This window comes from Cynocephalus volans, chromosome 7 (genome assembly GCF_027409185.1).
Source record: "Cynocephalus volans isolate mCynVol1 chromosome 7, mCynVol1.pri, whole genome shotgun sequence".
Taxonomy (NCBI): Eukaryota; Metazoa; Chordata; class Mammalia; order Dermoptera; family Cynocephalidae; genus Cynocephalus; species Cynocephalus volans.
The window spans coordinates 140870005-140894231 of NC_084466.1; the positions used below are offsets into that span (position 1 = coordinate 140870005).

The 24227-nt window shown below is 35.9% G+C and overlaps 1 protein-coding gene across 2 annotated transcripts in view; it reads left to right on the forward strand.

Annotated features, from left to right (window-relative positions):
* Positions 1-293: 293 nt before the first annotated feature.
* The window catches only part of SMC3 (structural maintenance of chromosomes 3), a 33818-nt gene continuing 9884 nt past the window's right edge, over positions 294-24227 (forward strand). The window contains exons 1-18 of one of the 2 annotated variants that reach the window (XM_063102526.1): positions 294-436; positions 1452-1527; positions 3562-3600; positions 5144-5211; positions 6516-6587; positions 7135-7214; positions 7479-7557; positions 9509-9626; positions 10628-10803; positions 11492-11572; positions 11817-11981; positions 12286-12407; positions 13823-14036; positions 20623-20726; positions 20893-20992; positions 21509-21669; positions 22030-22171; positions 23726-23876. In XM_063102526.1, coding sequence (XP_062958596.1) covers positions 422-436; positions 1452-1527; positions 3562-3600; positions 5144-5211; positions 6516-6587; positions 7135-7214; positions 7479-7557; positions 9509-9626; positions 10628-10803; positions 11492-11572; positions 11817-11981; positions 12286-12407; positions 13823-14036; positions 20623-20726; positions 20893-20992; positions 21509-21669; positions 22030-22171; positions 23726-23876 — 1963 coding nt within the window. In that variant the 5' untranslated portion in view covers positions 294-421. The remainder of the gene's footprint in view (positions 437-1451; positions 1528-3561; positions 3601-5143; positions 5212-6515; positions 6588-7134; positions 7215-7478; positions 7558-9508; positions 9627-10627; positions 10804-11491; positions 11573-11816; positions 11982-12285; positions 12408-13822; positions 14037-20622; positions 20727-20892; positions 20993-21508; positions 21670-22029; positions 22172-23725; positions 23877-24227) is intronic. The other variant, XM_063102527.1, reaches the window with a different exon arrangement.

Here is a 24227-nt window from a genome sequence, read left to right on the forward strand (position 1 = left end):
CTTTGGCGCCGAACCTTTCCCCCCGTGTGGACGCGACCATTGTCTCTGCGCTCGGAGGGAGTATGGGCCAACCTCACGGTCAAGCCTTCTCCGAATGAAGCTTCCTACTAAGTATAAGAAGAGAGTCAACTAAAAACTTCCAGATCCAAATGAAATCCATTTAAGGACCCCGTAGAAGGCTGGTTTTGCTAAAAAAAAAATAGCAGGCCTGAAGCTGACTCCCCCTACACTCTGTGAGGGCTGCGAGAGTGGCTGCGTCCAAGGCGCGGACTCCGCCTCCACGGGCGCCGCCATTTTGTTTGGCTGGAGGGGAAAGAGCCGCGCTTTCGGGGAGGCGTCTCGTGGACGCCTCTCCAGGTCCTGCGACCGCGCTGTGGGTGCTCCGGGGAGAGGGCTTCTCCCCGGCTAGGGGCGCAGAACCATGTACATAAAACAGGTGAGGCCTACGCGTCCCTGTCACCCTTCACGGGCAGGTGAGGACCGCTTTTTGAGGCGGGGGTGTCGCGGCGCTCCCCGAGGCCTCACCTCTGCCTGCCCGGTGGACAAGGCTCGCGGGGACGTGTAGGGGAGGGTCGAGATTCCATCTCTGCGAGCGCCCGGGCTGCGGGGACCGCCGAGAATTGGGGCGCCCTTCTGTGGCGCGGGCCTCCCCGCGGAGTGCTTGTCTAAGGGAGGCAGGACCTCCAAGAGGTTTGGAGGGGCCGGGCCTTCCCGGGCGGCCGAGAGCTGAATGGGGGCGGCAGCAGGCGGGCCCATGCGTGAGATGTATGGGAAGGCGGCCTCCCCGGCCCGGGGGTGCCTCTCGGAGCTCAGGCTGGGTTGTCAGCTGCAACCGGGGGCCTTTCCCCTCCCGAGATTACCCGAGAAGTAAAGGGGCTCCTTCTTCTTGCAGTAGGTGTATCGCCTTTTCATTCAGTTGTTTACTTCTCTATATAGCCTTCCCGCGCAAGAGTCCACTACAAAGATGAGCCTATTCACAGTTTTGGAAACATATTTCTATTGGATATGTCGGACTCTTAACTCACTTTCTTGAAACGTTGAGACTTTTTGGCCGGTTTGTCTTACTGAAAGGAGAGCTCACGGGTCTCAGAATCATGAAAGCTGAGGCCAGTCTGCCTGCTTGATGTCCTTTTACTATAGGATTGCAGTGCTTAGTGTTCCGGTTAATCTATGCGGTGTTCTTGATTTTGAAAGTCCCATAACAGGTTACTAACTGTAACTCCTAGGGGGAAAAAAAATTTGCAGTAGCAAAAGTTACTGAAAAAAGGACTGTTTTTAGCAGATTTTTAATCACCACTTTTCAAAATGAGTTTTTTTTAACATGAAACTGAAAGTTTTCCATCAGGCATAAAATGCAAAACAAGAAAGGAAAGAAATGCAAAAGAAAAATGTTAATTTAGAAGTTCTTCTCTTTTGTGTGTGCTCTCAAAAATAATCTTTTTTTTAATTAGGTGATTATCCAGGGTTTTCGAAGTTACAGAGATCAAACAATTGTAGATCCCTTCAGTTCCAAACATAATGTTATTGGTAAGTGTTCCTGGTTTACTAGCTCATATTTATAATCTATACAGATCTATAAATTCTGTCTATATATAGGCTTAAGGAATTGTCCTTGAATATTAAGTGCATTTATGTATATCTTCCTCAATGAAATAACTTCTATATATTTTATTGTACCGATGAATTGCTTATTTTATGAACTTAAAATATTTGGACAAGACAATGTTAAGTTACTGATTTTTATTTGGGTGGCCTTATGTGTGTCAGAGTATAACTTAATAGGTTTAAGTTTATAGTGAATGACACTAAATTTAATGTTTTAGCCATGCTGTTCTTCATAAATCCTATTCTAGTTCAAATGCCCACTATTGCCTTGTTTCAAAGATGGTCATTCTTTATTCACAAATTAGATTTTTCTCAGATTTTTTTTTTCTCGTCAGTGTCTAAGGATAGACCATGTACCTTGGTTGGAAGAAAATAAATTTTGGAGCATAATAGAATGGGGTTCAAATCCCAGTTCTGGCACGTATTCTTTTTCTTTGAGAAGCTTCAGTTTTCTAATTGTAAATTGGAGATGATACCTGTCTCTTACGGCTGTTGGGAGGATTAAATGAGAAAGCATATGCAAGTGCAGCGATAAAGGGCTAATGGTGATTGCCATTAACAATGTTTAGTCATGAGAGATTCTTCAGATTATAATGTTTATTTTGTTGATACAGCTAACAAAAATGTTTTCTGACATTCTGCTGAATTTTTAAAGGATAGGTGAAACAAGTGCTTGTAGACACCAGAAAAAGACTGTGCTGTTGATACAGTTCTTCTCTACAGTGTCCTCATTACAGGGAATATTAGTTTGCTGGGGCAAATCATAACAAAATACCATAGACTGAGGGCTTAAACAACAGTGATTTATTTTCTCACCGTTTTGGAAGCTAGAAGTCCATGATCAGGATATATCATCTAACCCTGATTACCTCCCAGTAGCCCCCGTCTCCAAATACTATCACATTAGGATTTAGGGTGTCAACATATGAATTTCAGGGGGACGCAATCCGGTTCATAGCACAGGGTAAGATTCATATAGAAAATCAGTAAAGGTGAAACTGAATGCTAATGTTCCTAGAAGACCCTTTTTTTTTTTGTATAAAATAATAAATGCTTACCTATTTATCTTTTTATTATTGGTATGGACTCATTGATTATTCCCCTCACCAATAATTCATAATTCATTTGATTTTTTTGGTGCTCACATTGCCCTAGATTTAGCCCCCTTCAAGTTGGCTCCTTTGTCTGTTATACTTCTTTTTTTAAAATGCACTTTCTTACTTTCTGGCATAACACAAATGATCTCTTTAGGATTTACTTTGCATTAAAGGTGATAACTTAAGGCTAATTTGCTCAGGATGTTTTGGTCAAGATTGTGAGAGATTGGCATAGTTGTTCATGGCTCTTAATCCCAAAATTTCACTTAACAAACTCATTAAATCAAAAGCTTTTCATATCCTTTTATGTGTAGAATTGCTTATATCTGAATTTAGATAGTAAAAAGTGCCTTAAATTGTTTATACTTTTGTGGTTTTGTGAGACTATACATGATATATAGGGTTGATCAGAAACAGTTTAACATGAGAACAGTTTGGGAATTTAAAATGATTAAGTATTTTAGAATGTTAGCGATATGTGAATCTTTAAATTGTTAAAAATAGTGTATACAATTACAGTAGAATTGTATATCCATTTTAATGGTTATAAATTATGAAAGTCAGGTGGTATATTTAGTTATTTCTATTAATTTTGAACTATTGGGAAACAGCATAAGTATCAACAATGAAATACCTTTTTGAAAAGACTATCTGAAGTCTATATAAGAATTGCACTTATTTGGTGATTAAAGCTGTTTTGTTTATTGGTTTCTTTTTGTTCACTTTTCTGTTGTATTTGATTTCAATTATTAAGATGTTATATTAGAAAATTGGATTTTAAAATTTTGAGTACTTTTAGTGAACAGTTTTAATTTTATTGGTTTTTATATAAAATAACATAATTTTAAAAATTTTATAGTTGGCAGAAATGGATCCGGAAAAAGTAACTTTTTTTATGGTAGGTATTGCTTTTTGAGTTCTAAACATTTCAAGACCTAGGTATCTTAATGTAGTTTATTAAAATCATTGAATATCTGAGATTATGTCTGCATGAAACTCAAGAAATACTTATATAGGGTTGCAGTTCAGTGTAGACCTTAAGGATCTGAGTGCTACTCTATATCCAGTGACTAATCAGTTATGAGAGACTGGGCAAAACACTTACTCTCAAATTATTTTCACTTTAAAAATGGAGATGTTTGCTCTATCTACCTTAGATGGGTTGTGAGAATCAAATGAGATAATACATATGAAAGTGCTTTTTAAACTTGGATGTAGTATAGAAATGTTATAAATGCATAAATAAAAAATATATAAATGCAGTAAAGGATGGAGGGATATAAAAAACTTAAGACTTTACAGAGACTATTGCCAGTTTGAAGATAGTGAATAGAGCTTTGAAAATTCTCTCTAAAGATAAAATGCATTTAAGTATAATAATGTTTCTGTTAACAATTCCTTTGGGGAGGAAGGAAAAAACATTTTAACAGAATTAGACTGATAAGGAGTAGGTTGAAAAATTTGAACTCCTTAGATGGGCAGTGCTTGAGGAAAATGGGGATTTAGAAGACTGATTTAGTTAAGAGCAAAGGTTTTGTCCCTTCTGTGTACACAAATCTGAAGGGTACTCTATACTCTGTATACACTATAGTGGTTGTAATTTGGTGGTGGTGAGAAAGTGGATTAGAGTGAAAGTATATATTTCAGAATCTCTGGGGGGCAGGGTGCTGGTGAGGGCAGTTTGAATCTATCCTTCCCCCCTCCCTTGATTATAACCAGTCTGCACCCCCAGCACGCAGATCAGTGTGCTCATGAATGAGCTTTCTGTCTATGTCTCTCTCACTCACACAGAATATCAAAAGTCTCTTTTGGGTGGACTGGGACCAGGATAGCTGAGTGTTTCATATCTTGGGCAAGGTGGTACTGTTAGGTACTCTATATGGAAGCAGGAGTTGCTCCTTACAGAAGATAAGGTCAGTATAAGCAGTGCAGTAGAAATTGGGAATCTGAAACATTTTATTTCCTTAACTTAATTTCTTTTGACAAAGTATCCAATTAAGCATATTGTCAGAATACATTCTATTTGGTTAAAAATTTTAATTTATATCATTTTTGTCTGGTAGAGTAAAAAGCAAATATAGTATTAACCTAACCAGTCAGTGTATACTGTATTTTGAGAGGCAAGAATTCTACCACTGAGCCATCAGTGCAATACTTTATTTTGATCAGTAGGTAGATATTCTGTATGTCTTTTTTCTTGTACCTCAGTGTTTTCTTTTTATTTTCTTGCCTGAAATGTTTTATTGAAAACTTCTTAATATTTTTCTTATATTATTTCCTACCAGATTAGTCCTGGTATGTAGGCAGATTTTCTGCATTCCTTTTGTCTGTATGAAATAGGTAACTCTATCTGCATTATTACCTGACACACTATTCTATTAGGGTATAAGTCATAAATCCTTTTTTAGACTATACTAATAGTTATCTTTTTGTATTTCTAGCAATTCAGTTTGTCCTTAGTGATGAGTTTAGTCATCTTCGTCCAGAACAGCGATTGGCTTTGTTGCATGTGAGTGAAACTGCTTTAAGACATTGTTGATATTATATATTTAAAAAAATACATTTGTTCAAGCTTCAGATCCTTTGTGAACATGACACAGGGTATCTCTTAAGTGTGCTATTCTGCTATTAAATTTAGCCTACTATATTAATGCTGGATAAAGACCTAAATTTTACAATATGTTTAGAAGAAAATTGGAAGATTTGCCTATAGATGGGTATGTCTTTTGTATAAATTTAAGGATGTGATCTGGTCAGGTTTAAAGCAAGTTTGCTAGAGAGAAAGTTTGAGATTGGGGATTAGGAACTTAAAGACGCAGAATCAGAAGTTAATTGGGGCATAGAGAAATAATCATTGCACACTAAACAACATACAAGTTATCTGTTGTTATTTTTACCATGTTTGTACTTAGATAGTAACATTTTCTAATATGAAAAACAGTACAGTGTATTTATAGTAATGCAAGTTAGAGTTTTTCATTAATTATGAATAATTAACTAAAGTAATTTTAGGATAAAAAATTACAAAAGGCTATAATAAAATGATATATTTTATCTTTTTTCTGGTATATCTTAACAGTCTCTCTCACACTTGTGTCTTTTTGCTTAATTATTATCTTTTTTTCCTTTCTTCTTCAATTCTAATTTGTAGCCCAGTAATCAGGACTGATTCTTTGTAGAAAAATTTTTTAGGTTTCTCATATTGGTATTAAAAAAATTAATAGCCTCATTAGGTATTAGTCTTCATTGTATTGAACCACTACCTAATAACAGTTTCCTAATAACTAGGTATCTAGGCTTGGTACCTAGTTGTGTCATAGGTTGGTCTAAATGTGATATGTCAGAGGTGTGTATTTCCATAACAGATTTAAAACTATATAGAATATCTCAGATGTTAAAAAAACAGATTTTCAGTAATTAGCACATGATTTCTAGGGTTTCTTTTCAGCATTAAGATAAGAATATGAGAAAAGCCTCAAGGTGTATTAGATATTAGCAAATAGGTAGAATTAGATGGCTGTGAGGTCTTGTGGTCTAATAAAGTGGTCTGCAGAATAAAACCTAAGTATGTCTAACTTTGACATCTCTTGCACAGTTCTTATTTTTTATTCAGAATCAAGAGCTCTTTGGTTGAGAAGTTTGTTATCGTATCCAATGTTTCTGCTCTTTTGGCAAGAGAGATACAAACTGGTCTGGAAGAAAATTTTCTCCTTTGAATCAGGCTTTTTACCGTGCACTAGACTTTAAGAAATGTTTAGACAATATGAAAATACCACTTAAATGGCATATTTCCCCATTTTTCTCATGTTTTAGGAGGGTACTGGTCCTCGTGTTATTTCTGCTTTTGTGGAGATTATTTTTGATAATTCAGATAACCGGTTACCAGTAAGTAACTGTTTTTTCTTTTTAGTAATAATGTTGAGAATTTTGTTGGTTTAGCTAATATTTTTCATACCTTGGAACATTTATACTTCTATTTAAGCTTTTATAATTTAGCTTATGCTGAAAATAATTATAGTTTATGTGCAGATTTGGTCTTTAAATTATAGTGAACATTCTTTTTTTTTTTTTAAGATGACCGGTAAGGGGATCTGGTGTTGTCAGCACCATGCTCACCCAGTGAGCTAACTAGCCATCCCTATATGGGATCTGAACCCGTGGCCTTGGAGTTATCAGCACTACACTCTCCCAAGTGAGCCACTGGCTGGCCCTAAATTATAGTGAACATTCTGAAAAGCAACAAATGAATGTGTGCAAGCTGTTGTGGAAAAATGTCTTTGTCATGAGTATTGAGTGTAGCATTGTCTTTAGTGAGATAATTGAAATTTTAAAATAAATAGTTATGGTCAAGGATTTTAAATGACCTTATTTAACTTAGAAGTTTTCTGTTTTACTGTTAAATTAACTTTGGGCTTTTACATTTTTTCCTTAGATTGATAAAGAAGAAGTTTCGCTTCGAAGAGTTATTGGTGCCAAAAAGGATCAGTATTTCTTAGACAAGAAGATGGTCACGTAAGCATTTTTATTTACATGTACAATTTCTTTAAAAACGGTAAAAGTTTTGTTTTTACTAGCCTCATATTCAACAAATCAGTATTTAAAGCATAAACATAAGAATCAGAAGGTTCTCTGAGGCTGGTACAACAAATCGTTTAATGACTGCTCTCTAGTCTCTAATGTGAGTTAACCCAGGAACTAGTGTACTCACTCTTTTGCTGATTGTTTGGTACCTTAAAATTATTTATCTGAAAAAATAATTTCAGTGTTTATCAACAGGAAAAATGATGTGATGAACCTTCTTGAAAGTGCTGGTTTTTCTCGAAGCAATCCTTATTATATTGTTAAACAAGGAAAGGTAAAAAAAAAAGTATATCTTTCTTTTTATTGAATTTGTTTTCTGAGTATATTCTTCACTTGAATGATGATTTTGGTTTGTTCTAGTAAATCTGGGATGAAAATGGACCTTACTGTCTTTTGTTTTCATTGGTTTATTTTTTGCTGAAGTTAATATTATCTTTTACATGCTTATAAAATACTAAATAGATCATTGCATATTGTGATAGAAGTATTACAGCAGATTGTTCAAATGGGTCATGTTTTCTTAGTGACTTGAATTACTTTCTGTACTGGAAGATATTGGTTTGTGGAAGTTAGTGATCATATTTAAGACTACTATAGAAATTCTATAAAAATTACATTTGAAAAAATTACTTTCTAAAGTTAATATTTTATATTATTCAGTTTATCATAGAATTAATATACTGAAAAGCTTACATAACCAGAAATTACTATAATGCTACATATAGAGATTATATTTTTTGTAATTTTTAGCAGCTAAGCTGTAAACATTAGCTGATTGTTCTGCTGCCTCCTCATAAACTTTCAACTGTATCTAAGATAATTTCTTTTTCTCAGAGCTTAGAGTGCAATGTCCTAATCATTTCATGTAGTATTATTTTGGACTAGGGGAAAATTCTTGAAAAATGTCCACTTCTTATTTCATACTGGAGGCTTTTTTAGATATAGGTTGGAAAGTTAGCATTCAGAAGTGATTAGGAAGAGTGTGGAGTTTCAGTTTTGGGAAATATGGTACTGGAAGAAAAGTTTTTGAAAAGACTGTGTTTACTCTTTACGGGAGAGAAACTTTTTTAAAAAGGAGGATGATAGGCTGATTTGAAAGAGCAATTATCTGAGTCTTCCTCCCCGCCCTGACTCAACTTAGGCCCTTTTATGTCATTTCAGTTCTGCCCGTATGTTATTTCACATAAGCCATTCACGAATACCTCATCTAAAAACGTTGCCTTCTCCCCAACCTTATATGCTTTATTTCCTTCATCTGTTTTATTTTTCTTCCTAACACTTAAATTATACTCTTATGATATGCTTACTTCCTATTTTTTCACGCTAAGCTCCAAGAGGGCAGGACCTTTTCTGCTTCATTCTTTGCTCTTTTCCTAGTGTCCCGCAAAGTAACACATATGTTGTAGGCATTTGATAATTTTTAAGTAAGTAATTGAATGAATAAACATGTTTAATTGGGGCGCCCAATGATGAGGATCTAAAGGATGATTCTTTGGGGGAGTGTGTGTGTGTTTTGTTTGTGTGTGTTTGTGTTTTGCGGCTGGTCAGTACAGGGATCGAACTCTGGACCTTGGTGTTGTCAGCACCTTGCTCTAACCAATTGAGCTAACTGGCCAGCCCATGATGTATATGTTTTTGATAAACCATTTTTTTTTAGTTCAGAGCTGGGGTTTATTAAATGTAAAAGTGATAGAGTAACTGTCACTTTAATTTTTTAGTGCAGTAGTAACATTTTTGACTTTTAGTGATGCTTGTTAAAGTTGCTTAGCACTTAGGTTGTACCACTCTTTATGTTTAAAGCATACCATTTTTATTGTGCTTTTAATATTATTGTAGCTTTTAAAAAATGTATAGTTAATATGATGTCCCCTTGTAAAAATACTTTGTTCTTTGAGAATGGAGCTTATCTTTATCGTTATCATATTGACTAAGAAAAAATGATGGTGTGGGATACTCCTTCATTTGTAAGTTAGTCTTATTCATTAAGGAGGCCTATGAATGTATCACTTCTATTTGGATTTTATTTGGTAAATTTCATTTAAGTAAAGCAGATATAAATATTTGGGTGTGTGTACTATACAAATTGCTAATTATGATTAGCCAAATTATAATCTACTTAAAACTTAGCATGTGAATATGTATATTAAAAATCCTTTCAAGGTAGACTTCGTGTTCTTAAAGAGCAGTCGATAGTTCTGTAATGATTATTTTTCTAAAATTTTTAGATCAACCAGATGGCAACAGCACCAGATTCTCAGAGGTTAAAGCTATTAAGAGAAGTAGCTGGTACTAGAGTATATGATGAACGAAAAGAAGAAAGCATCTCCTTAATGAAAGAAACAGGTAAAATAAATGTAATTCTGCTTATTTCTTTTTGTTGCAAATTACTTTGTCATTGTATTAGAACAATTAAAAAGCTATGTCTCTTCTCAGGAATATATTTTATAATAATTTGCCTGTGTACAAAATGGAGAGAAAATTAGTTTGAGGCAGTTTAGGGCTTGAGATTTCTAATAGTTCATCTTTTTGAATAAAGAGGTGGTACTGTTAGATAATAGGGACTTTGTAGGTGACCTACTTTTGCCTCTAGCTTCTTCATCATTGTTAGTGAGGACAAGAAATGTGGGTGCATTCCTCAAAAAATAATGTAGTATATGTTAGCACTAGGTTTAAGTCATTCAGGTACAATTAAATGTAAAACTTTGAACTTAGAATCTTCATTGGTACATTAATTATGGAAACCCTTCTCTGCTTTTCAAGTGCTGTGTCATATCATGGCTTAGAGTTAGATAGTCCTGGGTGTAAAATCTGACTAACAAGTAAGTGACATTATGACTTTAGTCTTGATCTTTGGACTAAAGTTTCCCCATCTATAAAATCATGTTTTGTAGATTGTGGTGGTGAGTAGAGGATCAGTGTAGCACTATGATGGTAATATAGTAGGTATTCCAATATATGGCAGCTATAGATTATGCTATTAATAAAAACTGAGAATTGGTAAAACCAATGATGCTAGTAGTTTTGTGGGATTTTTGGTTTTGTTTTGTTTTTTAACGTTGTGGGAAGGCACACTGACTTTTACAAAGGAAGCTTAAACTGAGAGCCTTACCACATGTAATATAAGAATCATTGTCACCATGTGTAAATTTGTTCTTTGATGCTTTTCATAATAAAGCATCTTAATTGCCATTTTAGTATCTTACATTTGATTACTATTTAATATCAAAGAAATATTGCTGTAGTTCTTAAGAGCAAATTTAATTTGTGGTATATTTTAGAAATGATGTTATAATCATAAACATTTTATTCAACTCCTCCACCTTCTCTCCATGTTTTTTTTTAAGAGGGCAAACGAGAAAAAATCAATGAGTTGTTAAAATACATTGAAGAGAGATTACATACTTTAGAGGAAGAAAAGGAAGAACTAGCTCAGTATCAGAAGTGGGATAAAATGAGACGAGCCCTGGAATATACTATTTACAATCAGGAACTTAACGAGACTCGTGCTAAACTTGATGAGGTAAAATATTTACCTTTGACACTTAAAATCAGATTAATTTTATTTTTATGAATATGTTAAACTCATCTTGTATTCACACTTTTGAGTGATTTTTTTTTTTTTCCTTGTCTTTTTCGTGACCGGCACTCAGCCAGTGAGTGCACCGGCCATTCCTATATAGGATCCGAACCCGCAGCGGGAGCGTCGCTGTGCTCCCAGCGCCGCACTCTCCCGAGTGCGCCACGGGCTTGGCCCCTTACTTTTGAGTGATTTTAATTAGAAACTTATAAATTAAAAAACTCCTCCATGAATTCATTAGTCAGCAGATTTTTTTACTTGACGTTTACTGGAAAATGCCTAGACCCATGTGGTTCTTGCTATGGTTGTATCTGAAGTATAATCAGACGATGGTGTCAGGCAGACCAGATGGGAGGAGAATTGCCTTTAGCTTTGTGGATTTTTTTCCCCTTGGCTTTTAAGAATGAATTTTATAATTAGTATTGCTGACAATTTGTACAAAAATTTGTTTTAGGTAATTCTTGAATTTTCTATTTAAAGAAAACTTTAAAAAATTTATTTGTAAATGTCTTTTAAGTGAATGGTTACTTTTAGGTTATTTTAGCAGACATAAAAAGATTTTACTAGGTATTATTAAATATTAAACAAACATAAAACGAGTTAGAAATGGTAGCCTTTTTTTTCCCCCCAGCTTTCTGCTAAGCGAGAGACTAGTGGAGAAAAATCCAGACAATTGAGAGATGCCCAGCAGGATGCAAGAGATAAAATGGAGGTAAGATTATAAACAAAGTTCAGGTTAGTTTATATTTTTTGACCATAGTAAGCCCTTTTGTACCAGAATTATGATAAGGTAACCACAAGGGGGACTCATATTGATTGAGTATTGGAAAGACAGAGTAGTAGTGAAAGTGTAAGTGAAAGAAAAAGAAGGGACAGAATTAATGGTGTCTCAGTTCTGCTGTTGTTTGTGTAATTGCCTGACTTAATTTATTTTCTCTTCAATACTTTTTGAATAGGATATTGAGCGCCAGGTTAGAGAACTGAAAACAAAAATTTCAGCTATGAAAGAAGAAAAAGAACAGCTCAGCGCTGAAAGACAAGAACAAATTAAACAGAGAACTAAGTTGGAGCTCAAAGCCAAGGATTTACAAGATGAATTGGCAGGCAATAGTGAACAAAGGGTGAGTTAAAATGCTAATAACAAAAGACATAAATGTTGAGGTGAGTAGGAACTGCAGAAGACAGCCCTCTTGTCACAGGGTGCATGCTTGCATTTTTCTGTAAAAGCTTTGCCACATTAATATAATTTGCACTAAAGTAGCAACTTAGTACTAGCTCTGTGTTTTACATTTTAAAAAATTTTATTCTGCAGGATCAGTTTTCTCATGAGTTGTTTTATGAGAAAATATTTTATACTAGATTTATAAGTTAAGCCAAAAATTTTAAGCAGATTGCATTTTCACTTACCTAATGCTTTATTTACAGAAACGTTTATTAAAAGAGAGGCAGAAGCTGCTTGAAAAAATAGAAGAAAAGCAGAAAGAACTTGCAGAAACAGAACCTAAATTCAACAGTGTAAAAGAAAAAGAAGAGCGAGGAATTGCTAGGTCTGGGAACTTTTACCAACACTTCAACTTTCCATATAGTTCCTTTATAGAACCTACATAGTTATGGTTTAAGAAGGTACAGTCATCCCTTGGTATCCATGTGTGATTAGTTCTAGGACCCCTGTGGATACCAAAATCCACAGATACTCAAGTCCCTTATATAAAATAGTGTAATATTTGTCTGTAACCTACACATATCTTCCATATACTTTAATGATACCTAGGTTTATAATACCTAATACAATGTAAATGCTGTGTAAATTGTTATACTGTATTGTTTTGGGAACATTGACAAGACAAAAGTTTGTACATGTTCAGTACAGGTGCAACCATTTTTTTCTCCCTGAATATCTTCTATCCACAGTTAGTTGAATCTACAGACGGAGAACCCCAGATATGGAGGGCCAACTGTACTAGCACGGTAATTAAGGGCAAAAGTTAAATGGCCACTTAGAAATAATAATAGTCAATGTTAAACAACTGCCATGGGCCAAGCATCACTATACATATATTGCCTACATTATTTCTACTCAAAAGTCCTAGGAGATTGACATTATCCCCATGTTATTTTATTTTTTGGCAGCTGGCTGATATGGGGATCTGAACCCTTGACCTTGGTATTATAATATGATGCTCTAACCAGCTGAGCTAACTGGCCAGTTGTATCCCCACTTGAGATTTGACAAACTTGAGGTTCTGGGAGGTTGAGTTGCCTGAGATAACATAGTTAAGGGTTGGGCTTTTTAAAACATGCATCATGGTTTTGGGTTTTTTTTACCCAAATGGCATCATATTGTATTTTTCATTCTGTAGCTTTTTTCACTCAGTGCTTTAATATCTAGACATTTTAGTACCTGTAGATTGGACTTGCCATTGTTGATTTCACATGATTTAATATGTTATGTTTTTATGCCACTTATATTTAGCGCCTGTTTATATCCTTTACCCACTTTTTCCCTGAGATATTTTTTTTTTTACCATTTTATGTAATCTGGACATTAATATTCTATTTGTTACAAATGTTTTCTCTCATCTTTCTCTTGCCTTTTAACCTTTGAATGTCTATATGTAAGGAGTTGAAAATGTTTATGTAGTTAAATATAGTTGGAGCATTTTTGAAAGTTCCTGAGATGGGGCGCTAGAACTGCCTACATTTACTGCCTAACCCAGACCTGGAGTGAACACAGGGTCTGCCTGAAATAGGGTATGGGCTATTCGTGATTTTGAAGTTTAATATTCTATAAAACTAGCTAATCCAAAAAGCTCTACTGTATAGTGATTGCTTTTTACACTTAATTCTTTCTTTGTGTAATTTTTTTAAATGGCTTATTATTTCTATGTACATTTGACATTATTGACTGCAATTAAGTTTATTTCCTGTTCTCCTTTTCAACCCATTCTCTTCTCTTATGTAGATTGGCTCAAGCTACCCAGGAAAGAACAGATCTTTATGCAAAGCAGGGTCGGGGAAGCCAGTTTACATCAAAAGAAGAAAGAGATAAGTGGATTAAAAAGGAACTCAAGTCTTTAGATCAGGCTATTAATGACAAAAAAAGACAGATTGCTGCTATACATAAGGATTTGGAAGACACTGAGGCAAATAAAGAGAAAAATCTGGAGCAGTATAATGTAAGAACTTTTATACCTGCTTTGTGAAAATCTTTCAGAAGAGATAAACATATACAGTTTTATTTACTTTACGTTTTATTTTTAAACAAGTTTACATTGCTACTCTTAAAATATACAAGACAAGTACTTATTTAGAAAAGGCCAGCACAATGTAATATATGAGGTTACTTCAAAAAGTTTGTGGAAAAATAGAATTAAAAGGTACTATAAATCTTTCTATGAACTTTTTCAAGAATCCTCATACAAATATAGTTCTCTTTTTCAAAGAATATTTTGTCCATGTTAGTAAGTATTCATGGAGATTGTTTTAAAGTTTATTTTTATAAATTAGTGTGTGTACCTGATATACTCTTAATTTTGGACATATTATACAAGCCTAAAAAAACTTTAACTTATTTTTTTAATTTTCCATTTTTTTGTATTCTATCATAATTACCTGTCAATTTATTTTATTATTATTTTTTTTAAAAAGATGACCAGTAAGGGGATCTTAACTCTTGACTTAGTGTTGTCAGCACCACGCTCTCCCAAGTGAGCTAACCAGCCATCCTTATATAGGGATCCGAACCTGTGGTCTTGGTGTTATCAGCACCAAACTCTCCCAAGTGAACCACGGGCCAGCCCTTACCTGTCAATTTAATAACTTATTGCAGGATATATTTTTTGTTAAAATAATGATTTTTATAAGCATTTTCTAAATGCATTAAACATTTATTATGCATGGTTAGCCAACATTTCCTGAAAAATGGAAGTAAAAGATAAAATCATCACTTCCAGAGTAAGAAAGATCTCATATTATTTCAAATGAGCAATGGAGGAAAATTCTTTCTTAAATGATATGCATAGCTACGTATAGGTGAGCAGAAGGTGATGGAATTGATGAGAAGGGGAGTGCGTACGACAGGTGCAGGGTGAGGGGGGTATATATTTACATACACAAAAGGAATCTTCTTACCCCATGAGATCTATACCAGTTGGTTGGCTTACCCAAAAAAAACCACTAAAAGCATAAAATCCTTAAAATATATATATGTATATGTGTGTGTATATACACATATACCTTAAGCATTTTATTTTAAACAGATAAATATACATTCATGTACCAATCTTTTGATGTAAAGCTCGAGTTTTTTTTTTTTTTTTTTTTTTTTGATGGCTGGCCAGTATAGGGATCTGAACCTGTGACCTTGGTGTTGTAAAGCTGTGCTGTAATGAACTGAGCTAAGTGGCCAGCCCCCAAGATGTTTTTTTTTTTTTGAGTATGAGTAGTGATTGGAGTTCACAGAACATTTTCTTATATGACCACACATGTAAATGAATACATTTCTCATTAGAGTTGGATGAGATGAGGATCCAGGATTTGATCTAGGATTATGTTATATTTAGTTGTCATGTTTCTTTTATTTGCTTTAATCTGAACCAGTTCCTCATTCTTTCCTTGACTTTTTGTGACTTGACATTTTAAATTATTTTATTATAAAGCACATGTATATTTATATATGCTTATATGTATTTATTGTGTATAATTATTTCTCCCTAATCTTTTATAGTTGATTTGCCCATTTAATTCAGGTTTTAGTGAGTCATCTTTCAGCATGTCCAAAATCTCAATCAGGTTTTTAAAGAAACAACTCTTCTTTGTACTTGTATTCTCAGTCTACTTAGTACTTTTTTTTTTTTTTTTAAGATGACCGGTAAGGGGATCTTAACCCTTGACTGGGTGTTGTCAGCACCATGCTCTCCCAAGTGAGCTAACCGGCCATCCCTGTATAGGGATCTGAACCCATGGCCTAGATGTTATCAGCACCACACTCTCCCAAGTGAGCCATGGGCTGGCCCTATACTTAATATTTAATATAATTACATAGCCAAAACAAAAACATAGTGGGAGCAAACACAACTAACTCTGTAAGCATAAACAACTCAACTGGTAGGTGAAGTGACCAGAGGTAATAGACAGTAGGCTATTGGTCTTGAAAGTCCAGTGTGTTGTGGGTCTTAGTCAGTATATTTTGTGCAGGGAGTGGAAAACAAGGGTTAATCTAGCTAGTCGGTTATGTGCAAACTGGTTAGTGTAGTTCCAACTGTGAGCAACACGTTCTTTTCTTTTCTTTTCTTTTCTTTTCTTTTCTTTTCTTTTCCTCTCCTCTCCTCTCCTCTCCTCTCCTCTCCTCTCCTCTCCTCTCCTCTCCTCTCCCCTCCTCTCCTCTCCCCTCCTCTCCCCTCCCCTCCTCTCCCCTCCCCTCCTCTCCCCTCCTCCCCCCTCCCCTCCTCCCCCCTCCCCCTCCCCCTCCCTTCTCCCCCTCCCTCCTCCCCCCTCCCTCCTCCCCCCTCCCTCCTCCCCCCTCCCCTCCCCTCCCCTCCCCTCCCCTCCCCTCCCCCTCCTCTCCCCTCCCCCTCCCCTCCTCTCCTCTCCTCTCCTCTCCTTTTCTTTTCTTTTCTTTGTGGCTGGCCAGTATGGGGATCCAAACACTTGTCCTTGGTGTTCTTGGTGTTGTTATAACACTGCATTATAACCAACTGAACTAACCGGTCAGCCCTTACATATCATTTCTTGAAATAACGAAAATGAGTTTTGTCTTGAGTTCATGAAACCACCAGCTTTAGCGGATAATCTTTTTGGGAAAGTGTGGTGATAAAACAAAATTTTCCAGTGAGAATCTTTATTCTTTCTCAAGCTTGAAATTCATTATTTTTGGATATTTCATCTGCAGCTTTGGTTATCAAATGACTATGACGATGAAGCCTGTCCTTTATTCTGGATAGAGATGATTTTACAGTGCTGATTGTATTATATAAAATAACCTTATGCTTTTTTGTATAATCCTTAATTAATTATTCCACAGTGTATTTTTAACATCTGCAGTGTGAAAAATGGAATGTCTTTTTTGTTGTTTTGTTATGCTTTATTTCATTTCTGTAATACAAGTGCCACATTCTTATCTAACTAAGTTTAGACTTTACTAACTGATGTTAAATTAGTATATCTTGACCCCAGCAACTGTTATGGAGAAGGGAAAGAAACTCTTAGATTCTGATGTAAACTAAATATTTTTCTTTTTTTTTTTTTTAGGCTGCAATGCATAAGTCTGCAAAACACATACGATTTCAAGAGTTAATATAGATAGCTTACTTTATTACTGGTTCTAAGTATCATATGGTGGTCTCAGAAAGGGAACTTTAATTTTCACATATACTTAAAAGAACGTGGGATTTTAGAAGTGCTGTATGCTTTAATGCTAGTTACTAACACTATAGTCTTTCAATTGTTTAGACCTATAAAAGATGAAACAATTTAAAAAGCAGACTCTTCTAGCATATAATCAGATGTCTTGGGTACTAATTAAATCATTGCTGCTTGAAAAGTTTAATTTTACAAAGGGAATTTGTTTACTTTTTATGAAAGTTTCAGATACCATGGAGTCCTAAATTTTTCATGTGCAGAATGTAAGGGTTATGAGTCATTCTGATTATCCAAGATTCTATGAATCAGTTAACAAAAATTTGAGCAAAATATTTTCATTCTATTTCGTCTGATGCAAGGTAAAAATCATGATAAATTTATATACATAATTAACTTTTTTTTGAGTTCATTAATTTTTTTTTTATATTCTATGATGTGGAGCTGTTGGGGGTCAACGGGAGAGGGGCAGGGGGAAGGAAATAAAGTGGGAGAAGGAAGAAGGAGGAGGGGTGGGGTTGAGGCCTGTGGTACCCCCCTTCATTCCCGAGGTGTCTTGGTCATTGCTGGGCTGGGTGCAGATGTCGGGGTTGTGGCAAAGCCCTCACTCTCCCACTGCCCTAGCTCGGGAGCCTGGGGTGCTTCTGGTGGCAGCTCGGTGGTTGTCGCTGGGCTGGTTGTGGGTGTGGGGAAGGCATGGCTGAGGCCTTTAGTGCTCCACCACCCCAGCTCTAGAGAGCCCAAGGCGCTTCCTGCGGCAGCTTGGTACTCTCGCTGGGCTGGTTGCAGGGGGTGGGGGGCATGGCTGAGGACTTTGGCCCCCACGGCTCGGGCTTGGGAGAGCCCAGGGTGCCACCTGCTGAGGCTTGGTGGTTGTTTCTGGGCTGGTTGTGGGTATCGTGTGATGTGGCTGAGGCCCCCAGCACTTCCTCCTCTCTGGCTTGGTAGCCCGGGGGAATTCTGGTCCTTCTAGATTTTATAGGTGTTCTTTGGTGATGTGAGACCTTTACTAGTTAATATCAAACTTTGACTCTGGTCTGTGGGTATTTTGTTTTTTCTTCCAGTTCTGTGTTGGATCATTTGCTGTTCCTGCCACTTAAACTCTGCACTGGAACTAATTTGTTGTCCTTTGCTTACTTCTAAAATGGGGGAACTTCTTGTGGGGACCAGCACTTGAGCTCTGTGGTTGAGCTAAATTGTTGCTTTGCTGCTGATTCCCTGGGGAAGGCTTTTCGTGCAGCTCAGGTTTTTTGTTTGTTTGTTTTGTCTTTTTTCGTGACCGGTAAGGGGATCGCAACCCTTGGTGTGGTGTCGCCCGCACCGCGCTCAGCGAGTGAGCGCACCAGCCAGTCCTATATAGGATCCAAACCCGCAGCTGGAGCGTTGCTGCGCTCCCAGCACCGCACTCTCCCGAGTGCGCCACGGGGCCGGCCCGCAGCTCAGATTTTAATGGTTGACTTTATAGGTACTTCGGGCTCTCGTGAGATCCGGTACACCTGGGTTGTGTAGAAACTCTAGTCTGGGCCTGAGTCTTTCCAGCAAATTGCACCCCCTGCAGTTCTGTATTCCTGACCAGTCTCCACTGAGTGGTTTTACACTGATTGGAGGGCAGATCAGCTGTCCATGCTGTGCCCCAGTGTTCTCCACCTCCTGCACTTCCCCACCGCCTGCACTACAAACACTTCTCATGGGGCGAGCTGCATACAGGTACCTTGCGGTGACTCACTGGCCTCTGAGTGGCTCCTTTTTTTCAGTTGTTATGGCTCCTCGTTCCTTTGTGGGTCTACAGAGCCCTGCTGGTCTGGGGGGCCACCAAGGCCCTCTTCTCACCTGCCACCTCCAAGCAACTTCATCCAAAGGGCACAGCTGTGGCTTTTGCCAGTTCCTGATCCATGCGCTCACCCTCCAGCCTTGAAGCAGCCGGGACTCGAAATGGTTGGAGTGGTTCTTTCTTTCTTTCATTGTGACTTCTCCCACCTTCATGCACTCCATGTGTCTCTCCTCCTCTTCTCCTGATCTCTAGCGGTCCCAGCTTGGCTGTTGTTGCTTTTTAGTAGTTGTAAATTGATTGATTTGTGGGAGAGAGTGACACTGGTGACCGTCTATTCCACCATTGTGACCGGATCTCTAAATTTTATATGTAATTTTTTTTTTATGTATTTCAGACTCTTTAGATTATTTTAATCTCTCACTCCATTTAATTTTATTGACATTAGAAATCTTCATAAATAGTTAAGTTGTCTTGTTTGACTCACCCCCACCCCTGCCCTTATTCCACCACCCATCCTTTGGCAGTGGTTCTGATTGAACAGAAAGATGCTAAGCATAAGATAATTGGTTCACATTGCCTGAGTGAGTTGACAGAAGATAAAAAAGAGTATTATATAGTATTTTTGCTTATGTTACTACTGAGGACTAATACTTTTTAGTACTCTGTGGGAGTATTTGTAATTATTTTGATGCTTGCTAATAACTAGTTACAAACAAATGAATGTTATCTCATTATGCACAATACGAAGTGTCCCCCCGCCAGCCCCCAAAAGGATGGTTGATCTTTAGATTTATCTTGCTTATTTTATTGCTCTTCAAGGATTTTTGGGGTTTTTTGGTCCTTGATTCCCCAGCTCTTGGAACAGTGTCTCTCGTACGTAGTGGTGGGCTTTTGGTAACTATTTACTAAATGGATGGGTGTCAGTGTCCTTAAACTTTAGCCAAAGAGAATAAGGGATTTTTTAAATTTTAATATAATTTACTAAATTAATGAATATAATTCATTAGCTATCCTTAAGAAAACAGTATCTTACTTTCTTATAGCTTCTACCTATTCAATGTTTTCTAGCTCATTGTTCTTGATTGTAAAATAGTCAAAGATATCTTTTGTGTTGTATATGGGTAGAGGGGGCAGTATGATAACTATACTCTATTATTTTGAGAATGAATGAATGTATTTTTTAAAAATTGTGGAGTTTATATTATAGAAGTAATAAGGTTTAGATCACTAATGGACAAATTAATTTCATTTTAGCAATGTTTTCTAGAGTAATTCATTTTATGGTTTGTCTTTCCTGGTGATGCACTCTTTTCCCTAAAGACAACTTTTAAAAATTGAGATTGGATTTTTCAGCAGCTTCATTGAGGTGTAATTGACATACAATAAGTTGTACATATTTAAAGTGTGTCATTTTTTGAGTTTTGACATATTTACACTTGTAAAACCATCACAACAATTAAGATAATGAACATGTGTATCACCCAAAAATGTTTCCCATACCCCTTGGTAATCCCTCCATCCCTCACCTTTTGCCTACCCCATCCCATTCTTTTGCAACACTGATCTGCCTTCTGTCACTATGGAGTAATTTGATGATATTGAATTTTGAGTTTGAATTATTTTTATTCCCATAGAAACTGGATCAGGATCTTAATGAAGTCAAAGCTCGAGTAGAAGAACTGGACAGAAAATATTATGAAGTAAAAAATAAGAAAGATGAATTACAAAGTGAAAGAAAGTTAGTATTGACTAAAATATGCCTTAATGTAGTTATGCTAGTTACTGGCTTTTACATGGTCTTTAAGTTATAAATTAACTGTTCAGTTTGATTTCAGTATTTTATTCTAAACTGTACCCTCTCTTATGTGTTTAAAATTAAAAGCAGTCTAATTTTTATTCATTAGTTACTTATGGAGAGAGGAGAATGCAGAACAGCAAGCACTTGCTGCTAAAAGAGAAGATCTTGAAAAGAAGCAGCAACTTCTTAGAGCGGCAACGGGAAAGGTGGGCAGGTTCTTTTCATTACCTCTGTTTACAATAAGTCATTGAGTCACTCATTATTACATTAGAATTTATTTGCTAAAAAGCTGTAGGTCACTGGTTCTGGGGATTAAATAGGAGAATAGAATTTCCAAATCTCATATCTATGAAATGATAGTAAGCAGCCTTACTAAGCACTTTTGATTTTTTTTTTGGTGGTGGGCTGATATGGGGATCTAAACTTGTGACCTTGGTGTTACAAGGCTGCCCTCTAACCAACTGAGTTAACCAGGCAGCCCAGCAATTTTGATTTTTAGGTGAAGTCTCTTTTTTAATAGTAGTGACATAGAACAGAACCCATAACATAAGGTGTTACATGTAGTTGGTATATTTCATGGAGATGATGTGTTTGTTGGGAAGGAGATGTTTAATTTAGTCTTTGGTATATTTTTAAATGTATGGAGGAATTGGCTTATTTTTTTATCAGCAGGGGTGCCATTGGCGACATTATTTTAATGTCTGTCACATAACAATTTACAGGCCATTCTAAATGGAATAGATAGCATAAACAAAGTGCTAGACCACTTTCGTCGAAAAGGAATAAACCAGCATGTTCAAAATGGCTATCATGGCATTGTGATGAATAACTTTGAATGTGAGCCAGCTTTCTACACGTGTGTGGAGGTCACTGCTGGAAATAGGTGAATTTTTTTGCTTTATATTTAGGGTTCTTACAGGAAAGAGGAAATAAGAATAACACAAGAAACATCTTTTTGTAGTTTTAGTACAATATGTCTTATCTTTGTGTCCTTGGTTCCTTATTTAACTTTCTGATTAAAGAAGCAGATGCTATGTATTTGTTCCTAATTATAAAAGCTAGAGCTTTCTCCTTTTTGGGCTCTCTTTTTCTCTCCCCCCATTGGAATTTTCTAAATAGCCTTTTTTTTTTTTTTTTTGCATACAAATTGTATTGCATAGAAAAATGAATTATTTAATGCTTAAATGTTTATAGCACTTTAAAGTCTAGCAATAAACATGTGTCTTATTCTGTTTATATGTAGGTTATTTTATCACATTGTTGATTCAGATGAAGTCAGCACGAAGATTTTAATGGAGTTTAATAAAATGAATCTTCCTGGAGAGGTCACTTTTCTACCTCTTAATAAGTTAGATGTCAGGGATACTGCCTATCCTGAAACCAATGTGAGTCAATGTGTGTTAAAGTATATCTCTTTTTCATTAAGTTACTTTTTACCATATAGTCTGTTTAACACATGCTAGTGCCCAGGCACTGTACATTGGGATTCACTGGTCTGTGAGATAAACATGACTTTCCACAGAGCATAGTGCCTGGGTGGTATTGGGGGGAGGGAGGTGGACGTCACAACCATGACATGAAACAAGTCATTGCTAATGTGTGAAGTATTAAAATGCATAAGTACAGGATACTTTAAGAGTATGTCTGGGAGTGACAAAATTAAGGTTAGGGAGTTGGAGAGGAATTCCCTGAGGAACTCTCATTTTAAGTGTATATTTTTAAATTTTCTGGATGTACTTTTAAAATAGTTTATAAACATAATGAAAAATGGCTATCAATATGATAGACTTTGGAGGCATAATGTTGCTTTTGTTACTAGCTAAAATACTCTAAATGGATTAAAAATATTCTTTAGACACCATTCTTTAAAAAATGTAATTGCTTTAAGGTATTTGATTTCAAAATGTTGATGCTAATTGCAGTGGTTTTTACCATCCTTTAAGGTTAAAGCTGAAGCCCTATGAGAATGATCAATTTAAGTGGAACATTGAGAATCTTATAAGCCACTAAAGGATCAAGGTTTTTTTGCTTTCAGATCTATAAATTATCTTTGAAGTTTTGGAGAGGAAAAATTGAGTCTCACTAACAGATGTTGTATGAATGAAACAAAAGAATGCTTGTTGTGTGGTTCCATTTACACTACATAAACAGAAGTAAGCTTAGATATAGAACTAGAAAGAGGTGCAAGGAAGTGATTAGCACAATATCATGATACTGGTTAACTCCAGCAGGTAAAGTTATTGTAGGTTACCACTGTGTGAATAGGAAAGGTGTACATTGGTGGTTTCTGGGGTGTCAGCAGTGTTCTGTTTCTTGTGCTGCATGATATATTCATGTTCTCTTTATAATCATTAATTTAAGCTTAATGTACGTACTGCATTTTTTTTTTTTCTGTATATAGGATATATTTTATAATTTAAAAAATTGTAAAAATCCTGTTCTAACAGTTTAGGAGAGAGGAAAAAATGGCAGTAAATTTTACCTGAGGAAATATAGCCATTCTGTGTGAGAAATACTGTTCTAAATGTTTTGTATATATTAACTCATTTAGTCTTCATAACTTTGTAAGGAAGATACTGCTACTATTGCAATTTTGTAGGTAACGTAACTGTTATGTAGAGAAGTTGATCAGCTTGTCCAGAACACACATCTAATGTGTGACAGAACCAGGATTTGAACTTGGACAGTCTGGCTCCAGAGCCGTTAAGCTCATTGTCACTATGTTCTACTATTGAAAACCTTGATAATTATATGAACAAAATTATCAGGATATTTGAGTAGAATGATTCTTGTAACCTCTTCAGTATAAAAACCAGTAGTTTTGAAGTATAAGGCATTTGTGTTTATTTATATTTCATAAAGATGTAGTTCGTAATTATGCTAACAGTTTTTAACTGTGTTGTGATCTTTTTGCTTGCTGACAAAACATTTATTTTTAGGATGCTATTCCTATGATCAGTAAACTGAGGTACAATCCCAGATTTGACAAAGCTTTCAAACATGTGTTTGGAAAGACACTTATTTGTCGTAGCATGGAAGTTTCAACCCAGCTGGCCCGTGCTTTCACTATGGACTGCATTACTCTGGAAGGTTTGTAATACTAATTCTTAGCTTTGAACAAATAAATTCTAATAAATCATTTCACACGTGTAATAATATGTCACTTGAACTGTATTCATGTCTGATGAGAGTATCTTATATATTCAGAGTTATTTTGGTTTTAATAGTATTTGAAAATTAATGTTCAATTATTTCATCTTTTTTAAATAGTTGGTTTGTTCAAGTGAGAGTCTAAACAGGGTCCATGCTTGTTATTTATTGGATTTCTCTTAGATTTAGTACTTTGGTCTATATTAGGGGTTCTTAAGGTTTTTTGCACTGTGGACTCCTTTGGCTGTTTGGTGAAGCCTATGGACCCTTTCTCAAAATTTTTAAATGCGT